Raw genomic sequence first — 25,580 nt, forward strand, 5'->3', positions numbered from 1 at the left:
TAGATGGGGTTCAAAACAACAGTTTTGATATTGTTTGCTTTTTGCTATGGCCCATGTGCTCACACATTACTAAACAGACACGAATGAAAGTAACAGAATGGTATATGATAACCATGAAAACCGAAGTTGGACTGTTGTAAGTAAAACAGAAAGTGGCCATAAATGAAACTGATATCTCCCTATTAAAATAAAAACAGAGCACGTCAAACAGCGGTCAAATGTTTTAACAAAATTAAAACTGATATACAGTATTTTGTAAAATAAACAGCACTGGTGTAAGCTAATTAAATAAAACATTTTCCCAATATTATATTTCTTGGGAATGGTTTGGGCATCCCTGTGTTAAACCTGAGTGGTGATTAATATGTGATTTCAGCATAAACTACTTGCATTGAACAGTAATTGCAACCCCCCCCCCCTCCCCCTCCCACATACAGTAACACATTTTGTCATTTCTGTCTCTAAGGAACCAGTGAAGAAAAAAGGCAGACCGATCACACCAGACAAAGAGAAGGAAGACAGGCCAGCGTTCCCCATAAAACCCAAAAACAAGAAGACCGCCAACGTTAAGAAGGACATCCCAGCCGAAGTCAAGGCCAGGTCAGACCTCAGGACCCAGGTTCCCGTCCAGTCAGTCTGTGAATCAGCCAATCAGTGAGTCAGTGTGTCAGTCAGTCAGTGAGAATCAGTGTCAGTGTGTCAGACAGTCAGTCAGTGAGAATCAGTGTCATTGTGTCAGTCAGTGAGAATCAGTGTCAGTGTGTCAGACAGTCAGTCAGTGAGAATCAGTGTCAGTGTGTCAGACAGTCAGTGAGAATCAGTGTCAGTGTGTCAGTCAGTCAGTGAGAATCAGTATCATTGTGTCAGTCAGTGAGAATCAGTGTCAGCCAGTCAGTGAGAATCAGTATCATTGTGTCAGTCAGTGAGAATCAGTGTCAGTGTGTCAGACAGTCAGTCAGTGAGAATCATTGTCAGTCAGTCAGTGAGAATCATTGTCAGTCAGTCAGTGAGAATCAGTATCATTGTGTCAGTCAGTGAGAAACAGTGTCAGTGTGTCAGACAGTCAGTCAGTGAGAATCAGTGTCAGTGTGTCAGCCAGTCAGTGAGAATCAGTGTCATTGTGTCAGTCAGTGAGAATCAGTATCATTGAGTCAGTCAGTGAGAATCAGTGTCAGTCTGTCTGTCTGAAGCTCTAACCCTTCCTCCCTTTGGCACCCTAGTTCACTGGAGCTGCCGTATGTCACACCCCTGGAAAACAAACGAAAAATCTTCCCTAAAAACGTGATTCACCCGGCACTAGCAGGAGCCCCCAAAAGCAGAAATTTACAGAAACAGAGAGGTTGGTCACTTTATGAATGAGTGCATGAGTGTTCAATTTTGCTCTGTGGTTTACGCCTGGGAAGGGTTGTGACATCGTGATCCCTCACCAGCAGTGCCCTGTGGGAAGTCGGAGGACTGCCGGCCCTTGCCTCTCGGAAAGTTCCGGTCTAACGGCTCCGTGCCGGAGCTGGGGAACAGCAGCAGCTCCGAGGGGGAGAAGGACTCGCCCCCCCCCGAGTGGGACTCTGTCCCGCTCCTCAAATCCGGCAGCAGTGAGTCCCGAAACCAGCCTCCACCTCATCACTACTGCTACACCGCTCCAACTCCCACACTAAACCAGCCTCAACCTTATCACTACTGGTGCAACGCTCCAACTCCCACACTAAACCAGCCTCAACCTCATCACTACTGCTCCAATGCTCCAACTCCCACACTAAACCAGCCTCCACCTCATCACTACTGCTCCAATGCTCCAACTCCCACACTAAACCAGCCTCCACCTCATCACTACTGCTCCAACACTCCAACTCCCACACTAAACCAGCCTCAACCTCATCACTACTGGTGCAACGCTCCCACTCCCACACTAAACCAGCCCTGATCACTACTGGTGCAACGCTCCAACTCCCACACGAAAGCAGCTTTGTGCATTGTGTATCACTGCTGGTGCAGAGCTTCAGTTCTGCGTGTGGTGTAGCTCAGTAGATTGTTTAGAGCATCACCTCTCAGTCCCAGGGTAATGCTGTGGGTTTGGTGTGCAGGCAGGCTTAGTTCAAAACTTGCTGCAGTCTTTTCTCTTGCTACATGCTCTGGATATTGTCTTTAATCCAATGAAAGCGAGTTGCACGAATGCAACCATCTGATTAACTCCCTTCGCCTGACACGGGTGCCATTTTGAAGAATCTCAGACCTCCCGCCGGTTTTAAAAGCACACCCGCTCTGTTCCCCTCAGCTGCAGACAGCCTCCAGCAGATCTCCATACAGACCATGAACGCAGACCCCTTCCTGAAGAGGCCCATCTCCGCCATCTCCTGCTCCCCTCCCCCCACCCCCCTCACCCTGGTGCCCCGCGGGTCCTACAGCAGCGTGGTCAATGCCAACAGGTAACCCCCCCCCAAATATCCCCCTACAGGTAACCCCCCAAATATCCTCCTACAGGTAACCCCCCCAAATATCCCCCTACAGGTAACCCCCCAAATATCCTCCTACAGGTAACCCCCCCCAATATCCCCCTACAGGTAACCCCCCCCCCCAAATATCCTCCTACAGGTAACCCCCCAAATATCCCCCTACAGGTAACCCCCCCCAATATCCCCCTACAGGTAACCCCCCCCCCCCAAATATCCTCCTACAGGTAACCCCCCAAATATCCCCCTACAGGTAACCCCCCCCAATATCCCCCTACAGGTAACCCCCCCCCCAAATATCCCCCTACAGGTAACCCCCCCCAATATCCCCCTACAGGTAACCCCCCCCCCCCCCAAATATCCTCCTATAGGTAACCCCCCCCCCCAAATATCCCCCTACAGGTAACCCCCCCCAATATCCCCCTACAGGTAACCCCCCCCCCAAATATCCCCCTACAGGTAACCCCCCCCAATATCCCCCTACAGGTAACCCCCCCCCCCCCAAATATCCCCCTACAGGTAACCCCCCCCCCCCAAATATCCTCCTATAGGTAACCCCCCCCCCCCAAATATCCCCCTACAGGTAACCCCCCCCAATATCCCCCTACAGGTAACCCCCCCCCCAAATATCCTCCTACAGGTAACCCCCCCCCCCCAAATATCCTCCTACAGGTAACCCCCCCCCCAAATATCCTCCTACAGGTAACCCCCCCCCAAATATCCCCCTACAGGTAACCCCCCCCCCAAATATCCCCCTACAGGTAACCCCCCCCAAATATCCCCCTACAGGTAACCCCCCCCAAATATCCCCCTACAGGTAACCCCCCCCCCAAATATCCACCTACAGGTAACCCCCCCCCCCCCCCAAATATCCCCCTACAGGTAACCCCCCCCAAATATCCCCCTACAGGTAACCCCCCAAAATATCCCCCTACAGGTAACCCCCCCCCCCCCAAATATCCCCCTACAGGTAACCCCCCAAAATATCCTCCTACAGGTAACCCCCCCCCCAAATATCCTCCTACAGGTAACCCCCCCCCCAAATATCCCCCTACAGGTAACCCCCCCCAAATATCCCCCTACAGGTAACCCCCCCCCCCAAATATCCCCCTACAGGTAACCCCCCCCAAATATCCCCCTACAGGTAACCCCCCAAAATATCCCCCTACAGGTAACCCCCCCCCCCCCAAATATCCCCCTACAGGTAACCCCCCAAAATATCCCCCTACAGGTAACCCCCCCCAAAATATCCCCCTACAGGTAACCCCCCCCAAATATCCTCCTACAGGTAACCCCCCCCCCAAATATCCCTCTACAGGTAACCCCCCCCCCCCCCAAATATCCCCCTACAGGTAACCCCCCCCAAATATCCCTCTACAGGTAACCCCCCCCCCCAAATATCCCCCTACAGGTAACCCCCCCCCCAAATATCCCCCTACAGGTAACCCCCCCCCAAATATCCCCCTCCCGGTAACCCCCCCCCAAAATATCCCTCTACAGGTAACCCCCCCCCCCCCCCAAATATCCCCCTACAGGTAACCCCCCCCAAATATCCCTCTACAGGTAACCCCCCCCCCCCCAAATATCCCCCTACAGGTAACCCCCCCCCCCAAATATCCCCCTACAGGTAACCCCCCCCCCAAATATCCCCCTCCCGGTAACCCCCCCCCAAAATATCCCTCTACAGGTAACCCCCCCCCCCCCCCCCAAATATCCCTCTACAGGTAACCCCCCCCCCCCCAAATATCCCCCTACAGGTAACCCCCCCCCCAAATATCCCTCTACAGGTAACCCCCCCCCAAATATCCCCCTCCCGGTAACCCCCCCCCCAAATATCCCTCTACAGGTAACCTCCTATGTGCCACTTGTCCGCTCCCCTCCAATCAGTATCCTTTCCACACATCCTTTGACATCCCCCTCTTCATTTCACCTCAGTCAAAACGACTCTTCGCCCTTTATTCAAAATCCATCCTAGTCCTCCCCTTTTGTTTTCATCTCTGATCAGTTATAGGTGTCTCTGCTTCTTTGTCTAAGCACACCCTGTCCTCTCTGCCCTTTCAGCGAGACCGGTGTAAAAAGTGCGACCGGGAATAAGAACAAGCTGACCAAATCCACATCTCTGCCGGGCAAAAACGGGAACCCAACCTTCGCCGCTGTGGCAGCGGGCTACGACAAGAGTCCAGGTGAGCCGTTAAATCCGGATCTAAAACCTAAGAGTCCAGGTGAGCCGTTAAATCTGGATCTGAAACCTGTCAGTGTTGCCGGTTAGATTTGTGTTTCTGGCATTTTGCAGATGCTCTTATCCTTCTAGGACAGCTCATATTCTTCTTGCCTGCAGTCCACTTGCAAGTTTACTAAAGCAATTTGGGCTGAGTGCCTTGCTCAAGTACAACAGCGGTGCTTAATGACCACCTTGGAGTTGCAAGCCCAGTGCTCTTAACGGCTACGCTGCAGTGTACTGGTTCCTTCATTATCATCAGGAAAGGTCCTAACATTTGTGATGCAGTTCATCAGATTACAAAAGCTTCAGATTCAGTCCTGTGTCTTCACTGCTTGCACAGGCCGGCCGAGTGGTGCATTCTAAGACGATGACCCGTCATTTCTGACGGGGGAATTATGTGCACCGGAAAACCCGAATGGCTTATATTAGAATTGCAATGAGGCTTGATGTCCCGGTGCTGCGTTACCGTTCCCAGGCGGCAGTGGGCCAGCGAAGGGGGCGGGGACTAAGGCCGAGGCTCCTGGGACCATCCACCACATGATGTCGGTGGAGAGCGACGGATCTGACAGGTGAGGGCAGCTTGTCCGTCAGATGACACGCCGCCACCCCTCCAAAAAAAAAACCCCCAAAAAAACCCCAAAGCTGAGCCTCACGCTTTGCTTTCCCGTCCTGTAGTTCTGGATTATGGAGCCCCATCAACTCCGCCACCAGCCCCAGTTACAACCCTGTCAACTCCTTCTCGGCCTTCGGACCCAACAACACCTTCAACCTGTCCGGAGGTAAGCGCCGTTGCCGGGGATACGAGGCGTCCAACTTTTTTCGACTATTCCTTAGTCCTCCCTCCTGATTTCCCCCCCCCCCCCCCCCTTCCAATATCCCTCTTCTTCTAACCCTAACCCTTAATAAATAAATAAAACATTTAGCTCATGATGACTGTCGTCTTTAGAACAGAACCTTCATGCGTATTTTACTGGTTATGGATGTGATGCTTTTAACCTGTGGAGGGACCGATGCTCTTGAAAGTCTCTTTGGATTAAAAGCGTCTGCCCAAACGGCTGAAATGCGAGCGTAGACGCCAGGCTGACGCCCGCGCTGTGGTGTGTTCAGTCTTCAGCGACATGACGTTCCCGAAGGCCCAGGAGCCCCAGCCGAGCTGGGCCGACTTCAGCGGCGTGCCCTCCTCCATCTGGGACGCCCCCGCCCCGGACCCCCTGCACTCCTGGCCCAGCAGCTCCGGGTCGCCCACGGCCCCCACCGCGGTACGACCCCCCCCCCCCCGGGCCCCTGGAGCTACACCCGCAACACGCAACACGCAACACGCACTTATCTGTGACCGAGTGTTCGCCAACCAATGCCAGCTTCTGTGGCAGATGCTTGTGATTTTATACTACAATTATTGCGGGGAAAATGGGTGTCTTTTTTTATGTTCAAACAGGGGGGGTACCGTCTTATCCGAAATGGGCAAGTATGGGTGCAGGTTTTTGTTTTAACCCAGCACTACGACACCTGGTTCAGCTAATTTAGCTAATCATGGTTTCAATCAAACCTGAGAAGCGGGATCATGTGTCTTAGTGCTGCGTTAAGGCAAAAACCACACTGGCCAGTTTAGGAAAACATTGGGAACCTGTATCGACTCTGGCTCATGTTTTGATTGGCTATTGGAAAACATCAGCCAAACTTCTATATGGGTCCCTTGTTCCTGGTGCCTTGTTCTCCCGGTGCCAAGACTGCAAATTCCACCGTAACCCCTCATGGGCGGCTGTGTCCTGTGCGCTACATCTCCCTTAACAGACCAATGTGACGGCAGCATTGTGTTTGATCACGTGACTGTTTTTCCAAAACGCACGACTGTTGAAACGCATTGTGATTCTTTGGCCTTTCTATGGGTTTTCTATAGGGGGGGCCTCAGTCCGTAATGGGTCAGTGTTCAGTGTTCAGGTGGCCCTGCCCTCCGCCGTGACGTGTCTAACGGTCTCCGTCCCTCCCTGTCCCCGTTTCAGTCCATCCTCGGCAACGGCAGTGGGCTGTGGTCCTCCACCACTCCGTACAGCAGCTCCATCTGGTCGGCCAGCGGGGACAGCGGCCTGCACCCCTACACTCCGCCCGCCGCCGGGCCCCTGGGCGACCTGATGGGGCCCCCCGAGGCCCCCGCCCCGGCCAGCCACGGCCCCACGGAGCTGGGCCGCGCCTACAACCCCTGGAGCATGTGGCGTCCCACCCTGGGCCGGAGGAGCTCCGAACCCTGGCCCAGCCCCCCGGACAACGGCAACTGAGAACCCCCCCCCCCCCCCCCCACCGCGTTCCCCTCTCCGCCCTGGCCCAGCCCCCCCCCCACCGCGTTCCCCTCTCCGCCCTGGCCCAGCCCCCCCGGACAATGGCAACTGAGAACCCCCCCCCCCCCTACCGCGTTCCCCTCTCTGCCGAACAGGAATTCACGCCATGGACGTTTTTTTTTTTTTTTTAAAGCAGAATTTGTACGCAAAAACACAAACGGTTCTGTGGATGCTTCCCATCACAGAGATCGAGGCCAGAACACCATACAGTATCCCTCTGGCACCCCAACTCTGTCCCCCACAGACCGGGGGTGCAGGACGCTTTGAGCTGCTTTTTATCATTTTTGGAAGCCTTATTTAAATCCGGTTTTTAATTGGGACACCCCCCCCCTCCCCCTCCATAAAAAAGGAAAATGTTCATAATAAGGACTAATATTGCCCTTATAGGGATTTCTTTTTTTCTTTCAATTTTAAAGTTTACCCTTTTTAAGTAATACTGCATTGTTTTGGTATTGTATGGTACAGTATTACTCCCTGAAAAGCACTTTGTTTAAAGCTCACCAGTCCCTCAGACACATTAACATGGTTGCCGATGGCATTAAAGGATGTTTTGGCCGAATAGGAAGCGGTTAACAGGTAAACTTGAACTGTTGGTACGGTAATTATTACTGACTTTGTCAGGAGCATTATGTGCCCTTACTCACCTCCATGCATTTTAACTGCTGTGGAACTGAAACGTCCATCTCCAAATCCTCAAAAGCAGTTTTCCCCACGGTTTTTCTCTTTTTAAAATCCAAAGGATAGGTTTTTTTTTTTAAATGTTGGCTGTTGGATTTTTTCAGGAGAGTATTATTTCAGAATTTCCAATTGGCACAGTTCATCTCTTATTTCTGTCATGTTCAGAGTGTCAGATTCAAATAAAACATGGGACAGAATATCACAGTGTAATCTTATTTTGTGTACACATTTTCAATAGCTTCCAAAACATTGCCTCACAAATCCAGTCCGAAATGAAATTGATTCAATCTTTATTTAAAGTGCATTTCACACAAGTGTCTCGACACTTGAGAAACATAAAAGCACTCGCAGAAAGAGAACAATAATCGATCAAAATGGCAGCATGCAGTCAGGTCCAGAATTATTGGCACTCTTGATAACTATGCACAAAACAAATACTGTGAACTAAAAAGTAAAACCATTATTGAAAACTTCATTTCCCAATGTGAACACGGTAGTGTGCTTCATTAAAGGGAGGGTGGAAAACCAGCAGGTCTGATTTGACGATCCCTGGTATAATACGTCAGGCCAATTCCTGTCAGTAAATCAATGTGTTGGACATGATGTGTGCACTACCCACAAATGAAGCCCATGAACTTCACAACACAACACGCATTTCGCCGCACGGTTGGCTGGGAGAGGTATGCTTGTTTAGTGAGGTTCCTGGGCGGTGCGGCGCGGTGCCGCTAGGTCTTCCTGGGCAGCGTCAGCGCCGCGGTGAGGAGCCGGCTGAACTTGTCGAGGTCGCACTCGGTCATCACGGACACGCGGTGCGCCTTGTGGAGCTTCTGGCCCAGGTCCAGCGCCAGCATGCCCCGGCACAGCGCCCCCTGCAGCTCCACGCGCACGGCGCACTCCAGGCTGCCCGTCACCACGCCGCCGTCGATGGCGGCCGCCACGGCGTACGAGTCGTACGAGACGAAGCCCGGCCCGAACACCGTGGCCGTCGTGGAGGGGACCGCGTAAGGGCCCCTGGAGTACGCCCAGCACGTCGACGTGATCTTCCTCATGAACTCCGCCGAGGCCGTGTCCTGGCCGACCCACGCGTCGAAGAAGTCCTGTCGCAGACGGGAGAGGAGAAACGCGGTTAGGCTGAACCGGGGACCCCGCAAACTCACGGTCCTCCTCACACCCCGCCCTCCCTTCACCTGGGAGGCAGGTGTGAGGACAGTGGTGCAGTGGTGAAGTCACACTAATTTACCTGGGGGAAATGGCATCACGGCTGGATTTCAGTTTGTGTGGAAATAATTTCTTGGGGGGGGAAACTAGGCAGTTGTAACAACCGTGGTGAACAAAAATAAAAGGAAGCAGACTCCTACCCACGAGAGCTTGTGTCTACAGGTGAATTCCCATGATGCAATGTACGTGGGGCAGAGGAACTCCTCCAGGACGATGTAAGCCGACTCTGGGTCCATTACGAAGTTGAACTCGCCACACACAGTCCGGTTCCCTTTGCCTAACGGGGCGGAAGCAAATGGGTGCATAAGGAGGCTTGTAGCGTAGCGGTTAATGTACAAGACTTGGACCCGCGCAGTCGATCCCCGGGGTAGCCACAATAAGATCCGCACAGCCGTTGGGCCCTTGAGCAAGGCCCTTAACCCTGCATTGCTCCAGGGGAGGATTGTCTCCTGCTTAGTCTAAATCAACTTTAAGTCGCTTTGGATAAAAGCGTCAGCCAAATGACATGTAATGGGTGGCATAAACGTTTGAACTCCATTTTGTGTCCAGTGATAAAACTGACGCGTGTACAAGACGGCAAACATTCACGGAGAACTACATTTGCAGCAAACGGTTACTGTTAAGCGATTTTAAAGGTACAATAGGTAAGATGTGTTAAAACATTGTTAAAAGACCATTGTAAATCCCTTCCTTTCATTGAAAAAGGCTCACTGCCATGTTGACCTGTTGCCTGTGTTTATAGTCCTTAAATTTGGGTTTCAATATACAGTTGACACTGTATAACTACAATAATTCAAGCTTGTTGGTTGAAAATTGGCTTTAATTTCCACAGCCAATGGCGTTTCAACATCAGCACGTTTACAGAGAAGGAGGGAAGTGTTGTGGTTTGAAGGTGTTAGTTGCTGCCATTCCTCTCTTGACAGAAGTCTGAAATGACCTATTGTACCTTTAAATCAACATTCCATTCAGCTAGCCTTTTTAATAGACACTAATGCGATTTAGATCTAACAATGCCAGCTAGTTGATTTGTTGCTTACCTGCGATTTATTTTTTAAGGTAAGAACAAATATTACCTTGAGTAAAGTGTATATACTGTCAACTTTTGTTCTCTGCATCCCCCCCCCCCCCCCCCCATCGACAGCCATTTTTGTTCGACTACCTTTTCAGTTTGTTAGCTAACGTTAGTGAACAGAAAAAAATATAGTATGTAACGTTTGCCATCTTGAACGCAGGTCCGTTTACTCTACTCAATTAATTTCCCCCATTATAAATTAGTCTCTCACCTTCCATATTGCCACCCATAATGTAGAGATTTCGCAGCTTCTGTGGGAAAGAAGGATCCAGCTTTACGGCAAGAGCCAGGTTTGTGAGCGGACCAAGTGCCACCAGAGAGACCTGCCAAGAGAAGCGAACGGGTTACTGACTTTTCACTGGCAGTTCAAGGCAATACCACAAGTTACCACAAGAGGGCAACTGCGGCATCATTTGGGAAAACACTATCGGTGGATTGCATTTTTATTCTCTAGACCAGGGCTACTGAACTTCATGTCCTGCGGGCCACAGTGTCTGCAGGTATTTGCTCCGACCGTGTGCTACACTAACCGATTTCACTGATTTTATCTGCTTGGTTCAGATAAGCCGATTAGTGAAATTGGGTGGTGTAGTACATGGTTGAAGCAAACATGAAGCAGACACTGCGGCCCGCAGGACCTGGAGTTCAGCAGCACTGCTCAAGACCAGTGGCTCCCACACCTGAAAGACACCTGGTGCAGGTAATCAAGGGCTTTTTGTATCAGGTTTGCTTGAGACGGAACACATAAAATACCTGGACTGGGGGTACTCAGACATTTGGGAACCACTGGTCTAGACAGTGATACACGTCCAATCTAAATTAGGATTTATTTATTTACACTCTTATCCAGAAGATTTGTGACATTTTTTAAACCCATTATTTTCCCCCATTGTCCAGACTGGTTTCGCTTACCTGTCCGACGTTCTCGGATACCAGTCTGATCATGGCGTTGACCGCGTTTTCCGTTTGGACCCGACTTTTCCACTGCTCCGAGTCCCTGTCCTTAAACACGTCCCCTAGTCCGTCCGTCCCAAAGTGGTTGATGGGCATGTCAGGGTTCCCGACTAGAGGGGAGGCTGCTCCCCGGAACACCGGGATCTGGAAACGCGGCCGTCTCATTAGAGCCCCACACCACCGGTTGAGAGCTGTGTTAAAAGCTGTTTGCATGCAGCCCCATGTTGGGATACAAGTCGTTATGGCTGCCCACAGTGGCATAAAGCCCTATTAAGTGACTTTCCGTTCAGGTCCCAGTTCGTTAGTCACACCACACCGTTGCACAGATTTGTTTGCATCAAAAGATAATGTGCAGTAAAATCTAACACACACACACACACACACGGTGAGCATGTACATTTTCACCGGTGCAGTATGGAAACTCTTGAATAAAGAGAAGTCTTGCTACAATCGTTTTATCTGGGGGGGGGGAAAGGTCCTTCTTGGGTAACAAACAATATTATTTGTTTAGATAAGGAACTTAAACGAATATTAATTATCAAGCAGAAGTCTATAAGAAGTAAGTGGGTAAAAGGTTAGAGGAAGAGTGAATATTAGTGTTGTGATTTGTGCCTTTGGAAAAAGGCCGATCACACACGCACGCACGCACGCACGCACCTGGGTCCTGTCACACACGGACAGTACGCGAAGCACATTCTGGCAGACGTCTTCCACGGAGGCGTTCCCGAAGCAGCAGGTGATTCCTAAGACCTTCACTCCGGGAGCAGCTAGGGCCATCATTATGGCCTGGGCATCATCGATCCCACAGTCCGTGTCTAAAATCAACAACTTCTCAGCCATGATCTGCTCCCCCTGCGGGCAGACAGCGAAGCATACATCTTCTGCTCGTATCTCAGTCCCTTCTAAACAGTCAGTTTGGAGAACCCACCCATAGTAGCGATCACTCACGTGACCTACTACCTGCTCTTGGCAAAAAAACAAATACAGGCAGGAAATCCCACGGCATTGGAAATGCACTCAACGGTATATTTTAGACTTATGTTTATACACATTTACTCACAACCAATGAACCTGATTTATTTCATGTGACCTTTTTAAACCCCACCCTATGGTGTGCTTATTTTAAACTCAATAACTTTCCCTCGTTTTCTGCCGAGGAACAGCGTTTTTAAACTACTCACCAGCTTACACATGGAATGTGGCTTCTTCCCACTAACGTTACTTGAATCAAGTTAAAGAGGAAATGCAATCTTCAAATGTAACAATGGATACACGCGGCGTTAAAATAAGCTCAGCGCGCACACTTACCTTCAGTCTAGTGAACTGCCGATGGAAATTTGTTGACGAGGAGAGAATCGCATGAAAGGATTGAATTTAGCGAAGATGTGTTAATAATCAACTTGGCTATAGTTTATCACTACAGATGATTTGCACGACCGAACTTTCCGTGGTGGAGCCGATTCTGACAAGGAGCAGGGACTTAAGCCAAATATTAAAACGTTTGTTTTTTTTAACAATAATAAGCAGTTATTTACATTTAATATATGTTTATGTATCTTACCGTTCTATGCTTTACACATCGTTTGTCAATTTCGCTTAACTCGGATCTACGTAGACGTATTGTGTTAAACCCCCTTTTAAAAACCCCCGCTCGAGCTAAGCGGAAGATTGTTCAAGCAAGTAGAATGGCGACAGTTGATCTTCTTTCTGTTGAAAATAGTCGGCCTGGAACGCTATATACCCAGTAAGATTGAACCCGGTACCACAGAAAATATGTTAATTTTAGAGGGTTGTCCCGCGACTCGCAGACTTTTTCTTTTTGGCTGGACTGAAGCTGATCCTCGCGATATTCGTGATACCTTTCTCCACCTAACACGAGAACCTCGCGCGACCAGCTCCCAAGTTCAACGGAGTTTAACCTCCGATCTGCTTTGAGAAAATCTCTGGTTCCAAGCAGTCGGTTAATACTATTGCCACCCTGTTAACCACCCTGTGTGGTTAATTCCAACGCTACACGGCCCAAGCGGGCGGAGAAGCTAGTTGATATTTCTGGGATAGTTACTGATTTGAGGAGCAGGAAAATATGTGCCTACGTTTCTGATAGTATTGAACGTCAATCACATAGGCTACATCTAGCTGCATAGTTATGAACACAATATTTCTGGTATATTAGCTAGCGTTATATCTTGAATTAAATAAAGAAAATATTTTATTTATTTATTTATTTTTTACTAATTGAAAATGTGCAAACAAACGTTAGATCCTTGGGAAGTGCAGGAAACGATACTACTGCTCCATCACAGCTAAATACTTTTTAAACTGAAGTAGCCATGCAAGAATTTATATGAAATAACATTACTTAAAAAATGTAGTTGGTTTGCAAAGGACTTCTTCTGCATGGCGTAAATCTGCTTCCCACCAGCAGACAGTAATACAATATTATGGTGCGTGTGAATGCGTGCAATTCATAACTTACATTTGGATAGTTATTCTGAAGTTACTGAATAACATCCTGGATTAGGCAATTGAGAATGGACTGTCTATGTAGGATCCTTTGTGTGAGTCGTGTTTTAGCATTCACAATTCACATAGCTTTTTTTCATATTCATAATTGCAAAACCCATCAGAAACTCAGCTACCCAATACATACTTCTAAATTAAAGTCTCTTATTGAGGAAATATTTCAACAATTTCCTCCGTAGTTCCCAGCAAAAGGCCATTGGGCTGCCTGCAACAGACAGCAGGACAGAAGGAGAGATCAGCCACAAAGCATCTTGCTGGTCCAACAATTATCCCCACACTTATCCCCACTTATGAGGACAGGCATGGGGGCTGTCCAGAGAGTGAGACAGATGAGGCCGCCACCAGTCCTGAGGAATGCTGTAGCCAGAAGTAAGTTATCTTTTTAGATGCTATTATGAACAGGACGCTTACATTCCAAACAACCAATAGGTTCCTGATGCCTTTGTGACTCTTCGACTTTTGTTGACAGCTTTAAAGTAACCATTCTGACCAATTACGCAAATTCCAAATTTGAATAATCATTAAGCATCTACTTTTGAGTATAAAACCAATGAAGAGAATTGAGAAAATAGTTTATTTTTAATGAAAACAACTGAAATGGAAGATTGATAGGAAGTAATACCTAAATAAGATTGTTACATCTTCAAATTTGTACAAAATTGAATTTCTGTTTAAGTAAGATGTGCTTTGTAAATATGAAATGATACACCAATATCTTTGTTTACCGATTCTGTTTACCAACCATAAATGCTATACTTTTCTGTGGAAAGATATAGGATCCACTGTGAAATTTATCTAAATGTGAGTTTACGTGGCATTGGTGTGGCTATATTTTTGTTCTCCAATTCTTTCACATACATAGTATTCCACTATGTATTCCACTTTTATGCCATTTAAACATTCATTTTATTGCATCAAAAGTAATAAACCATAGAACAATCATTAAAATGTACACTCAGCGAGCACTTTATTCAGTATTACTTTTTTTATTAGACTTCTATTGCTGTAGCCTATCCACTTTATGAGTTATGATGCGTTGTGTGTTCAGACATGCTCTACTGCATAACACTGTAATGACCTGTCAGCTTTGACCAGTCTGGCCATTCTCCTCTGATGTCTCACTAACAATTCATTTCTGTCTGCAGAACTCACTGGATGTTTTGTTTTTTTTCCACCATTCTTTGCAAACTCGAGATACTAGTGTGCGTGAAAATCCAAGGAGATCAGCAGTTTCTGAGGTACTCAAACCACCCTGTCTGCCACCAACAATCATTTGACGGTCAAAGTCACTTAGATTACATTTCTTCCCCATTCTGATGGTTGATGTGAACATTAACTGAAGCTTCCGCCCCGTCTCTACAGGATTGTCTGCGCTGCACTGCTGCCACACAATCGGCTGATTAGAATAATCGCATGAATAAGCAGGCGCAATAAAGTACAAATGTTCCGAATAAAGTGCTCGGTGAGTGTACATATTAACATTGTATATTCTGAAAGAGCAATGATCATGTTATGAATCTATGAATCAGTTTCGTAACCGGAGCCATGACATGATTATTTTCGTGTCAGCAGGATGGAAGTCCTCTGCTCCGCCCGAGTCGGTTCACTTGCTTCCAAGCAGTTGGTTTCTCGCGGCAGCTATGTCAGCCGGGCTAACGCGACAGCACCCACCTGCAAGAAATGCAAACGGCACTTAATTTTACACTTACACAGACACTTTTAATCCAAAGCGACTTGCAAGTGCATAGGTTCTTCCACAGGTTAAAAGCATCAAATCCATAATTAGTAAAACACGCATGAAGAGCTGTTCTAAATAAAAAGACAACAGTCATTGTAAGTGCAATTTTTTTTATTAATGAAATTTAATAAGATAATAACTTAATGCCCCCTTAAGCTTAACGGGACCCATAAGTGAATAGCTGGATAACTTATGACACTACCCACCAATCCAAGCAGCCCCTTGTTTTCTCCATGTTGGGCTCAGGTCAGCAAAGGGAACTTTGTCCACTCGGGTTTGCCATCTGAAAATAGTGGCTTAAGTTAAAAAAAAAAAAAAACTTGATTGTGAAATTTCAAAATTACAGCACACAAACACGAGTAATGTAAAATATGACTGCAAAGGGATCAGTTACATTACATTAATGGCATTTTCTTATCCAGAGCGACGTACAGTTGATTAGACTAAGCAGGATCCTCCCCTGGAGCAATTCAGGGTTAAGGGCCTTGCTCAAGGGCCCAACAGCTGTGCGGATCTTATTGTGGCTACACCGGGGATCGAACCACCGACCTTGCGGGTGCAAGTCTTGTACATTAACCACTACGCTACAAGCCTCCTTATGCACCCATTCGCTTCCACCCCGTTAGGCAAAGGGAACCTGACCGTGTGGTGAGTTCAACTTCGTAATGGACCCAGAGTCGGCTTACATCGTCCTGGAGGAGTTCCTCTGCCCCACGTACATTGCATCATGGGAAGTCACCTGCAGACACAAGCTCTCGCTACAACGGGGATGGAACCACCGACCATGCGGGTCCCAGTCATGTACCTTAACCACTACGCTAGAGGATCGCCCGCTGAACGTGTCGGGGAAAATTCACGGAACGAAAGATCTCCCACACGACAAACGCACCCGATCCCAGGACACCAGGTGTCCCCGCCGTCAGGGTACACCACCCAGTGCAGGTCGGGGCTCTTGTGCGGGGCAGCAGACTCCAGCAGCGGCTCCACCAGGGCTGGGGGACAGCAGTTCATCCCCACGGCGACCAGCTGCTTCGACCGGCTCGCCATCTGGACTGCCTCTGAAAACCTCCTGCCATCAGAAATGCACTGTGTGTCCTAGAAGAGGAAAATATTCTGTTATTGTATTGGATCTCTGACATCACATATTTTCCTGTGGGTGTGTAAAATTCAAGTTCAAGCGGCTTCGATGACTCCCCGTTCGATAACTTCATATCTCTGCTCGATAACTTGGTAACTCTTGGCTATGTAAGCAGTTTATTGTTCCTACGTAAGTATTTATCATTCCATTGCATTGTACCGTATAAAAAGTACAAAGTACAAGTTTAGATACAAATATAATCCATTGTCAGATTAATCAAATTGTACTTCCATCTGGAGTCTTTCAGCGCACTTGTCCCTGGTTATGGGTATGCACTTTGCACTTTGTTGTATGTCACTCTGGATAAAGGTGTCTGCCATATGCCAATAATGTAATGTAATGTAATGTTGGGAAGCGGGTTCAGCTCATAGAAACCGTGACCCTGTCATACCTTGCACGAGAAGGACAGCCAGGCTTTTGAACTGGGAAACTCCTGGAGTAGCTCCAGCAATGCCTGTCCCTCCTTAAGGCTTGGGATGGTTTCCATGGCAATGAGATCGACCCCCCCGGCGACCAAGCATCGGATCTGGGGTCGATGCCACGCTTTCAGCTCCTGGGGTTGGGAGCAGATGCCCACGGGCGCCCGCGTTAAACACCGTTGTAGCGGCGCGCCGCGAAAAATGTGCGAACCGACGTTAACTCACCTCGGCGCTCATGCCGTCAGCGTACGCTCCAGAGTACTCTGAGCCGTCGAGCAGAAAGGCCCCGTAAGGTCCAAGAGATCCGGCCACCAGCGGTACCCTCCTCCCTTCAAAATGGCACGCAATGCAGAGCCCGGGTAAGCGGTTTCCTCACTACATCAATGCTAATGTTGTTGTGGAACAACTATATCCTGCCATCCACGAGGTAGAGTGCAGCGAGGCTAAGTTTATTTTTTATTGAAGAACTTCTCTTCTCTTTATTTCACATGCCCTTCGTGCGTTTGCAAATTCCACAGGTTCATCTCCTCAAATACAGATTTGGACTTTCACTGTTGCTTCCACGGGGACCAATTAGTCGGTTCTTGTCATTTTGCTCATTTGTCATGTCCAAGGACAGACTGGGCCTACTGTCTCTTAGTCCAAAGGGGAGTTTGTCAGGCATTGGAATAAGACTCATCTGAATTTTTTTCTTCTTCTCATTGCAACACATCCAATTATCAAAACGGGAAACCAAAAGGAGTTCAGAACTTTTGAGGACAGAGAGGAAAACAAAAACATGATATAAATGATGATAAATTTCCTCTCACAACATCTCCCTAAAAAATAAAACTTTTCAAGTGTTAGCACGTACACAAGGAACCTTCCATATATAATACACATTTTAATTTACCAGTCAGTGCTTACCCTTACCTGGATGAACACCTTCAGCCATGAATTCCTGCACTGCCTGCCTGGCCAGCTGCACCCCTGACATCAGCAGCTGGCTGGCTTCTTCTGATGTCATGCCGAGATGCTGGACAAACCCTTCAACACTAGCTTGGTATGTAGCTGTTGTAATAATATCAGCACCACAACGCAGGAATCTATAAGGTACACAATATGTTGCATTTTGCCGTACTCATCCGATTAGATTATTTCAGCGATTATCATTTTGTATGATGTGAAAGACTTGGATACCCAAGGATCAGAGTCATCTCTGCTGAAAAAAACAGCTCAAGCTAGGTTTTTAAACTGCTGGTAGCTGGTTGATCAGTTAAACCAGCTCCATATGCAACATGGTTTCACCAGCTCAAGCTATGTTTTGAAACGGCTGGTAGCTGGTATTTCAAGCTGGTCATCCCTGGATTTTACACCAGGGATACAATATGCCTATTCATAGCAATGACGTGGTAATTGTAAAACGCTTATACTAAATGTGTGTCTAATGTGTAGCAATTCAGGTATTCTTACTTGGCATGGGCCTCTTTAACAGCCTGTGGGTTGGTATGCAAAAGTCTAGCGCTCCATAATGCATCACCCTATAAAAAACAACAGATGTTTTTGTGAATTTTGTTAGTCACTGGCATAGTGCACATTCCATTTGGCCAATAGGTACTGTGTTTTACCTGCATCTTGAAACCAGCTGCTTCTAGTTCCGTTGCCAATCCGCCATCCAAAATGACTAGGTCCTCAGCCATCTTAAGTGATTCACGGAATATAGGAAGTGATGTTGAATTGGCAATTACTTGTGTTACTGCAAGGAATATGACATGAAACTGTTGTTAAGACGTTTACCTTCCTTTGTTACCTTAAGCGATGAAGACCAAGATACTGCAATATCCGATCAAATAACAACAAACCGCATATGTCATTACAGTAATACTAATACCACGGTCTAGCTAGCTACCGCCAACTTAAGTCAGATGTCATGCTGTACAACGCCTAGCTCCTAGTTTACCATTATAATTATTTACACAGTAACATTAGTTTTCCTTTGGAACACAGTTAGCCCATAGAGAGAGACACTACAAAATAGCTGGTTATTTGGCCCGGAATCATAACATTCATGATGGTGACGGTGAGGATAACTGAATCATTTTGCTTCCGGCTCCGGTTTTGGCTTTTTCCCCTAAGCTTTTCCACGTTTATTTTAACGGTGTAACTCTTTTATATACTATCTTGGTCACTTAGATGTACGTCTTAAATTAACCAACAATTATTTGTGTAATTAGCTTTTTTCAAATGGGTTTATCTGAGTTTGAACGTTACTATGGTAACGAAACGAACTTGTTAGCGGGCTGCATCGCCGAAGAAAATCGTTAGTAGTTGCTGTCCCAGAATATCATCAGAAATGGTAAAGTGTCCATGCGTCATGCATTTATTTTAATATTATGTAAACACTATCAAAACAAACGTTTGTGTAATTTAGGTAACTCGACAGCTAACCACAGTTGGCTATAACTGACATACATTACGTTAGCTTGGTAGTAGTACCTATCTGCTAAATTACCTAGCTTGCTAGCGTTGAATAGCGACTTTACTTTGCCGTTGACTAGCTAACGTAAACTTTGAGCCAGCTAGAGATCATGCCAGTTCATCAGGTCCTCGTGTATACTTTAGCAAAAAAAAAAAACAACGCAACTGTTAACTAGCTCAATTTTCAAGCCGGTCAAGCTGGCATAGCTGGATTTCACTGTAGGATAATAACGTTAAGCATACCATAGCATAATGATGAGAACAAGCCATTCAGCCAAAACATGCTCGCCTATTGCTACCAGTACCAGTAGTAAAGTGTAACTTACCTAACGTTATTTTACCTAAAAGCTAGATAGTATCTAGCGTGGTATCAAGCCTGTTTCTTGAAACACCCAGGGTTTCTGCCTCCGCTAAGTTAGATGGTCCTGGTATCCATACAGTAAGCACTTTCTGTGCGAAGCAATACTTCAAAATTGATGGCATTTGGCAGACGCTCTTATTGCACTTAAAGTGCAATGTCCATACCCATAACCAGGGAATGTCTGTGCGGAATGTATCTTTACTAATGTCCATTTATGCAAAGATGCATTGTATTTATTGCAGTAATACTGACTTGCTGTTCTAGCTTGACCAGGGAAATTTGAATGATGGAGCTATTTTGTTTTAATCTGTTTTGTGTAACTGTATAACATTAGGTTATCTTTCTACTAACAACTTGTAGCGGCTTTCAGCAGTGATCGAACAAGATTTGAACGTTTAAATGTGCAACCGGACATAGTTTAGGGTTATAACGTTAGTTATGGGTGTTTATTGATATTACATGACATTACATTAATGCCATTTGGTAGATGCTCTTATCCAGAGCGACGTACTACAACGTGCAAAGTGCATACCCATAACCAGGGATGAGTGCGATGTCAGAAAATGTTTGAGGAAAAAATGAACGTTTCCTGCCCATTATAACATCACCCGTCAAAGAAAGAATTGTAATACATTATGGTATAGGAACGCAGAGCTGTCGGTGCGCAGGATGCAATGCATTCAGCAGTTACCTTTTTTGCCATTTTTAAAATATTCAGTCTTCAGTCCAGTAGATGGCACTATTGTTTTTTTTAACAATATTTGTTTTGTAATGTGTATCCTTTCATTTTCTCTGCAATTTCTAGATAGTGTTTTTTTTCTTGTTGTTGCATGTGTAAAGATGGATATAATAAAGGTTGCCACAAATATGTCAATATTAAACTGTTTGCAGTACTCCCATGTGCCCGCAAACATAGTTTGTTGCAGTGTTACAGCTTTCCAAAGCAAAAAAGGCTTCAATCAGAAAAACAACAAATCCGATTGCTTTAGTATGTTTTAGGCACATAGGTGACCAAACCACCCCTTAGTCCCAACTCCACCGATTGGTCTGTTTTAGTGGATTATGTATTTGCATCGATCATTTGTGCCCGCTGTTTTACCTTTCATGGAATCTGCCTCCTTGCCTCTTGTTGGTGGTTGAACGCATTGCATCTCTATCTACTGTATCATATCGCTATCTAAATAGTTACATCATGTGTTGTCATAGGTCATAGGAATAATATTCAATTTCAGAGGTTTGCCGTTTGAAAAGGGGCTGTGTCAGAGATCATCATACCATCTCTATTATATAAACCTTTCCTTCTGGGTGATTTTTTTTGCACGTAGAAAGTTGGTTAATTGACCCTTTACAGTTTAAATGAGTAAAGTGGTTGTGGACTTCTCTCCAGAGCACTGCTGTTTAATTTATCTTCTTTGACAGGCAGTGACTTATGAGTAATGAAATTAACCAATGAAACCGTGCTGGCTTTGAATAATGACTGTTCATTTGTTAATTTAGGCAATGTTTTCTTGTTTTTATGAATAACATTCTTTATTTCTGCTATGGCTTGCATTTGTTAGAGATGGATCATCTTTGCAACATGTTGGCTGATTGCTTATTAGCATTTTTAATGCATGATTTGAATATTATATCAACAGCCTTAACACACAGTCAGTATTGATCCTAGATGTTGTTGGCTAGGCCTAATTGCTGATGAATTCTTGTACATCAGGCATGAATTCACAATTAGGCTGACATTTCACATGCTAGCCTACATCTCACCACGACAATGGTATGTGAATTTTGTATTTTTTTAAAATATAAGTTACTCAACAAGATAGTGTGTCCTGAGCTTGGCTGGGTCTGCAGACTTGAACTAGCTATATTTCTGCTTCATTCTAATGTGTATTCTGTATCCTTGTGTACCAAGGGTGGGCAATTCCAGTCCTGGAGGGCCGGTGTGTCTGCAGGTTTTTGTTTCCACCAATTACTCTGGCTAAGTGAGCTATAGTTGGCTGTACAGTAGAACGTTTTAATGTAGGGACACAAGAAGAGTTTTCGGATGTCATTCATGCACTTATCAGGAAATGTGGCTAAAATGTCAGATGGTGTGAATGTGAGGGTTACTTAAGTAATTAAAGCCAGCCACCTCTGTTGTATACGGTGCTGTTCAAATACTGTTGCATTTGCTGTACAAATAAAATGGTAGAATTTTGATATGAGCTGAGAATGAACTGGGGCTGAATATTTCACCCGTTACCATGTTTGTTGACTATGGCCTTATTAGCCAAGCCGATTTGGGGGTGAAAAAAATACTTTGAGGTTTTAGATAAAATTAGAATTTCTTCTAGGGGGGGGGGGGGCAACCAAATTGACATAACCATAAGCTTTTTGCAAACACTTTCCTCGCAGATTTGTTCCCCTTCTCAGAAATGTCCCAAGTGGGCGATTTTTCGAGCTAAAGAGCACTGATCTGACTGCGGTCTGCGTGAAGTGTTTTCCGTGACGGTGCAGAGGCCCTGCAGGAGTCTGGGAAAGTGCGGTCGATACAGCCCAGAGACGGCTCCGGAGGAACACCTTCTGTGTCCTGGAACTGCAGGGAGGCGAAAGGGAGAGCTGCAGTTCTGGGGCTGGAGCCTGCCTCCAGGCTAATCCCAGCACCCCTGCTAGCGCTCATTAAATCACATTACATTACAGGCATTTAGCAGAGCGACGTGCAACGAAGTGCAGATCGAACACAGGGACATGTGTGAAGAGGACCCGAGAGGACAGTACAGATCCTAGTACGAGTCCTAGCGTGACCATGCAGATGCATTTGGAACCCTTGAACAATACATCGACTTACGAACTAGCATATCACGGTTGGCAGCTAGAATACCCCGAGTATAACAATACAACAATATCTATATGTAACTACATATAAGTGCCGTTATAATCTATGGCATATACAAGGCTAATCATCCACTGGGTGGAGCACCTATCCCATCATGCACCCCTTCCCTTTCACGCTGTGTATATGGCCTATGCTACTTTAGCAGAAGCATTCGTTTCGCATGTAACGGTACGTGTTTTACTGGTTTCGTAAAACCATACAGTATGGGGGGGGGGTTACTCACCTGAATCACCGGGAATGAGTGATGCATGGCAGTCATTTTGTGCCAAAGTGGTCACTACCAATTTGCTTAGGGGAATTTATTGCGGGCGGCCTGGTTGGGAATTTCCCCCTTAATTTTAAATGTATTTAATTTATGAAGTATAAACCGAATGATCTCCGAGTCTGGATGTGACTTAGAGCTCTCATCAGTGTGTCTCAGACAGTGCCCTTGTGTCTGCGCTGGGTTTGTTTTATTCAGAGAGTAGTCTTCATCTCCACAGACCCTCCTCCTAACACCACTTCCAGCAGCAACTCCTCACCTAAATACTAACCGAGTCCTCAACTTCTCACCTAAATACTAACCGGGCCCTCAACTCCTCACCTAAATACTAACCGGGCCCTCAACTCGTCACCGAAATACTAACCGGGCCCTGAACTCTGGCCGTTTAACTGGCGACGGCTATGTGCCGGGGGAATGTTGCGTTTGATTGATAAGCCTTCTCCTGAGCCCGAAGACTCTGTAGATTAGATTAGAAACCGTGCAGATTAGATCAGTGCCGTACGCAGATAAATTCTCTGAAGGTATCTCGTGTCACTTTCCGGGACTAATGTTGCGAGATTGCCGGTTTATTGAAAGTATGAGAAAATTGTGAAAAGTAGATCATTGGCTGTAGTCTGATGATTTAGACTCGCAGACTGCAGCTGTTCCCGGGGTTAGGCTACTTCAGGTGTAGAATCCGTGGCTTCTCTTCCTGGAAGTTTGGCGCGAGGTGAATATTTTGAGTGGCTTTGTGTCCTCTGAGTGTGCTGCAAGTGGAGGAAAAGAGTATTATCCTCCTCACCTCGGTGAAGTGTTGTTAATATTTACTGCGATTAAAAACCAGTGAGAGAGCTATCAGCCACTGAGCCCTGCGATTAGGCCATCTATCCCAGAAAGCCCTGGTCTGAGACCAGCTGTGTCTCAGGGCACTTAAGAAAGCTATTTTATTAACCGAATCGCAAACACTTTCTCCCTTTTCCCCCCTTTTTATCAAGGCTGCGTGGAAAGGTATGCCTTCGTCAGACCTGTCCGGATGGTCTCGTCAGTGTTGGATGCCTGAGAAGGCACAGCCTCCTCTTACAGGCTTGGGTGCAGCAGTGAATGAGGGGCACATGCCTGCTCATCTCAGAGGAACTGAGGAACACATCATCAGTGTGCCCCATCATTAAGTTCCTGACTGCAGACCCTGGCGCTGTAGCCTCCACTGGCTGCATGATGATTAGTCCAGAGGCTTCATGTTCCTCTGCCCAGACATATCTAGGTGTATGAACTATGGTATATGCATGGTTAAATACTTTCACAGCTCACACGAACACTTGTAGCGTAGAGATTTTAGCTGTCCAATAGGCATAGCATGTACGCCGTGATTATGGTCAAAGGTAGGTAGGTAGGTAGGTACTTTATTGTCCCCGTGGGGAAATTAGTTTTCTAAAATTAGTTTAGAAAAACATTGTTGGTGGTGTTACATAAAAACAGGCACAGCACATAGAGACAGACATATAACATCAACAGATCAGATCTGAAGTCCAAAATTAATAAAAAAAAAAAAAAAAAAAAAAAAAAAACAAGGTGCACTATAGCAGCTGCTGGTAGTTACGACATATATAACAAAATAAGAGTAGTGCTCTGGCTGGACCCGCTAGACAGAGTTAAACTAAGTGAATAAAATATAAATATAAAAAAATATATAAAATATGTATAAAGTTGTGTTATAGGTGGCCAACCCGCCTATCAAATACAATAGCTCTCTGTGATGGACTAAAATCATTATTCTGTAGCACCCACCAGGTAAACGCAGTACTTTGATTCTGTCAGTTCTGCAGTGTATTTGGTTAGGTGCTCACGCAAACGATGTGGCCTCCCAGTCAGCAGGTGGCAGTATAACTGAGGGTTGCTGCTTCATTTCTCCTTCTCCTCAAAGCTACTGCTATAGCCAGCCGGAGGGTGTCTACATCACGATGTGCATGGTAAAAGGAAAATAAACCATTGCATGCACCCTTTTTTTGGTTTCGTAACCATTTGCTGAAGTTTTTGGGATTTTACCGCCATGTTGAATTAATGCTCAATGTCGTCTGTTATCCCCCGAGTGCTCTGTTGGTGCCAGTGCATACTCATGCGATCACGCCGTAAATATATATATCTTTAAGCGAGTCTTCAGCCGCTTTGTCGATTTGTTTTCTGTTGATTTGTGAGAGTCTTATGTCCCTGTTCCCCTCAGGAGGAGCGCTTTGCCTTCCTGGCCGAATGGTACGACCCCAGCGCCTCCCTCGTGCGGCGTTACAAGCTGCTGTTCTACCCCCGAGACGGCTCTGTGGAGATGGTAAGCCACGGGGCTCTGCTCCCAACGTTGTGATGTCACTTCCACGTCCACGTCCGACTCCACAGTTCCTGCGGCTGTTCTCACACGGGAAAGCAGAGGAGCTGCTCGGTGCAAAGGAGCTGTCTATGCAAAAAATGTGTTTGGTGATATTGCATTTGCCCTGCGATATTACCTTATTACATATTACATGCGTGTAGAACATCCTGGGTTCGAGTCCCCCGTCGGCCGGGGCCTCTCTGTGCGGAGTTTGCATGTTCTCCCCGTGTCTGTGCGGGTTTCCTCCGGGTACTCCGGTTTCCTCCCACAGGCCAAAGACATGCATGTTAGGCTGATTGGAGAGTCTAAATTGCCCGTAGGTATGAGTGTGTGAGTGAATGGTGTGTGTGCCCTGCGATGGACTGGCGACCTGTCCAGGGTGTATTCCTGCCTTTCGCCCAATGTATGCTGGGATAGGCTCCAGCCCCCCTGCGACCCTGTTCAGGATAAGCGGGTTAGGATAATGGATGGATGGATGGATGGATGCGTATAGAACATAGAACCTCTTAAGTCGATAGGCTACAGCAGCAGAAGACTTAGTAAGTCTAAAAA

At 46.6% G+C, this 25,580-nt stretch overlaps 4 protein-coding genes across 12 annotated transcripts in view; 2 read left to right on the forward strand and 2 right to left on the reverse strand.

Annotated features, from left to right (window-relative positions):
• Window positions 1-7,876, forward strand: part of tmem131 (transmembrane protein 131) — a 68,594-nt gene extending 60,718 nt beyond the window's left edge. Inside the window, 9 exon segments of the mRNA XM_061226857.1 lie at window positions 467-600; window positions 1,221-1,339; window positions 1,434-1,592; window positions 2,273-2,423; window positions 4,509-4,630; window positions 5,144-5,237; window positions 5,344-5,447; window positions 5,776-5,927; window positions 6,669-7,876. Of these exon segments, the coding sequence (XP_061082841.1) occupies window positions 467-600; window positions 1,221-1,339; window positions 1,434-1,592; window positions 2,273-2,423; window positions 4,509-4,630; window positions 5,144-5,237; window positions 5,344-5,447; window positions 5,776-5,927; window positions 6,669-6,941 (1,308 nt within the window). The 3' untranslated portion in view covers window positions 6,942-7,876.
• Window positions 7,877-7,952: 76 nt separating this feature from the next.
• Window positions 7,953-12,853, reverse strand: si:ch211-201h21.5 (uncharacterized protein LOC555526 homolog). 3 transcript variants are annotated; one of them, XM_061225900.1, is made up of 7 exons: window positions 12,485-12,852; window positions 12,232-12,246; window positions 11,581-11,775; window positions 10,882-11,067; window positions 10,181-10,292; window positions 9,038-9,174; window positions 7,953-8,776 (listed from the first exon to the last, which is right to left on the reverse strand). In XM_061225900.1, the coding sequence occupies exons 3-7, from the start codon at window positions 11,761-11,763 to the stop codon at window positions 8,405-8,407; spliced, it is 990 nt and encodes a 329-aa protein (XP_061081884.1). In that variant the 5' UTR covers window positions 11,764-11,775; window positions 12,232-12,246; window positions 12,485-12,852; the 3' UTR covers window positions 7,953-8,404. The 3 variants fall into 3 exon arrangements, with proteins under 3 accessions (XP_061081884.1, XP_061081885.1, XP_061081883.1); XM_061225901.1 differs by lacking the exon at window positions 12,232-12,246 and having other exon boundaries at window positions 12,485-12,853; XM_061225899.1 differs by lacking the exons at window positions 12,232-12,246; window positions 12,485-12,852 and adding an exon at window positions 12,105-12,131.
• Window positions 12,854-14,001: 1,148 nt separating this feature from the next.
• zgc:172121 (uncharacterized protein LOC337599 homolog) lies at window positions 14,002-19,543 on the reverse strand. Of its 6 annotated transcripts, none has more exons than XM_061225561.1 (9): window positions 19,525-19,543; window positions 18,349-18,476; window positions 18,194-18,261; window positions 17,654-17,826; window positions 16,967-17,070; window positions 16,714-16,875; window positions 16,074-16,279; window positions 15,391-15,467; window positions 14,002-15,117 (listed from the first exon to the last, which is right to left on the reverse strand). In XM_061225561.1, exons 2-9 carry the CDS (start codon window positions 18,418-18,420, stop codon window positions 15,050-15,052), a joined length of 930 nt encoding a protein of 309 aa, XP_061081545.1. In that variant the 5' UTR covers window positions 18,421-18,476; window positions 19,525-19,543; the 3' UTR covers window positions 14,002-15,049. The 6 variants fall into 6 exon arrangements, 5 of the variants coding, with proteins under 5 accessions (XP_061081545.1, XP_061081547.1, XP_061081549.1 ...); XM_061225563.1 differs by lacking the exon at window positions 19,525-19,543 and adding an exon at window positions 19,233-19,251; XM_061225565.1 differs by lacking the exon at window positions 19,525-19,543 and adding an exon at window positions 18,531-18,818 and having other exon boundaries at window positions 18,349-18,420.
• Window positions 18,420-25,580, forward strand: part of nme7 (NME/NM23 family member 7) — a 52,802-nt gene continuing 45,641 nt past the window's right edge. Inside the window, exons 1-2 of one of the 2 annotated variants that reach the window (XM_061225559.1) lie at window positions 18,420-18,800; window positions 24,891-24,992. In XM_061225559.1, the coding sequence (XP_061081543.1) occupies window positions 18,789-18,800; window positions 24,891-24,992 (114 nt within the window). In that variant the 5' untranslated portion in view covers window positions 18,420-18,788. The other variant, XM_061225560.1, reaches the window with a different exon arrangement.

Source organism: Conger conger, chromosome 17, assembly GCF_963514075.1.
Source record: "Conger conger chromosome 17, fConCon1.1, whole genome shotgun sequence".
Classification (NCBI taxonomy): domain Eukaryota; kingdom Metazoa; phylum Chordata; class Actinopteri; order Anguilliformes; family Congridae; genus Conger; species Conger conger.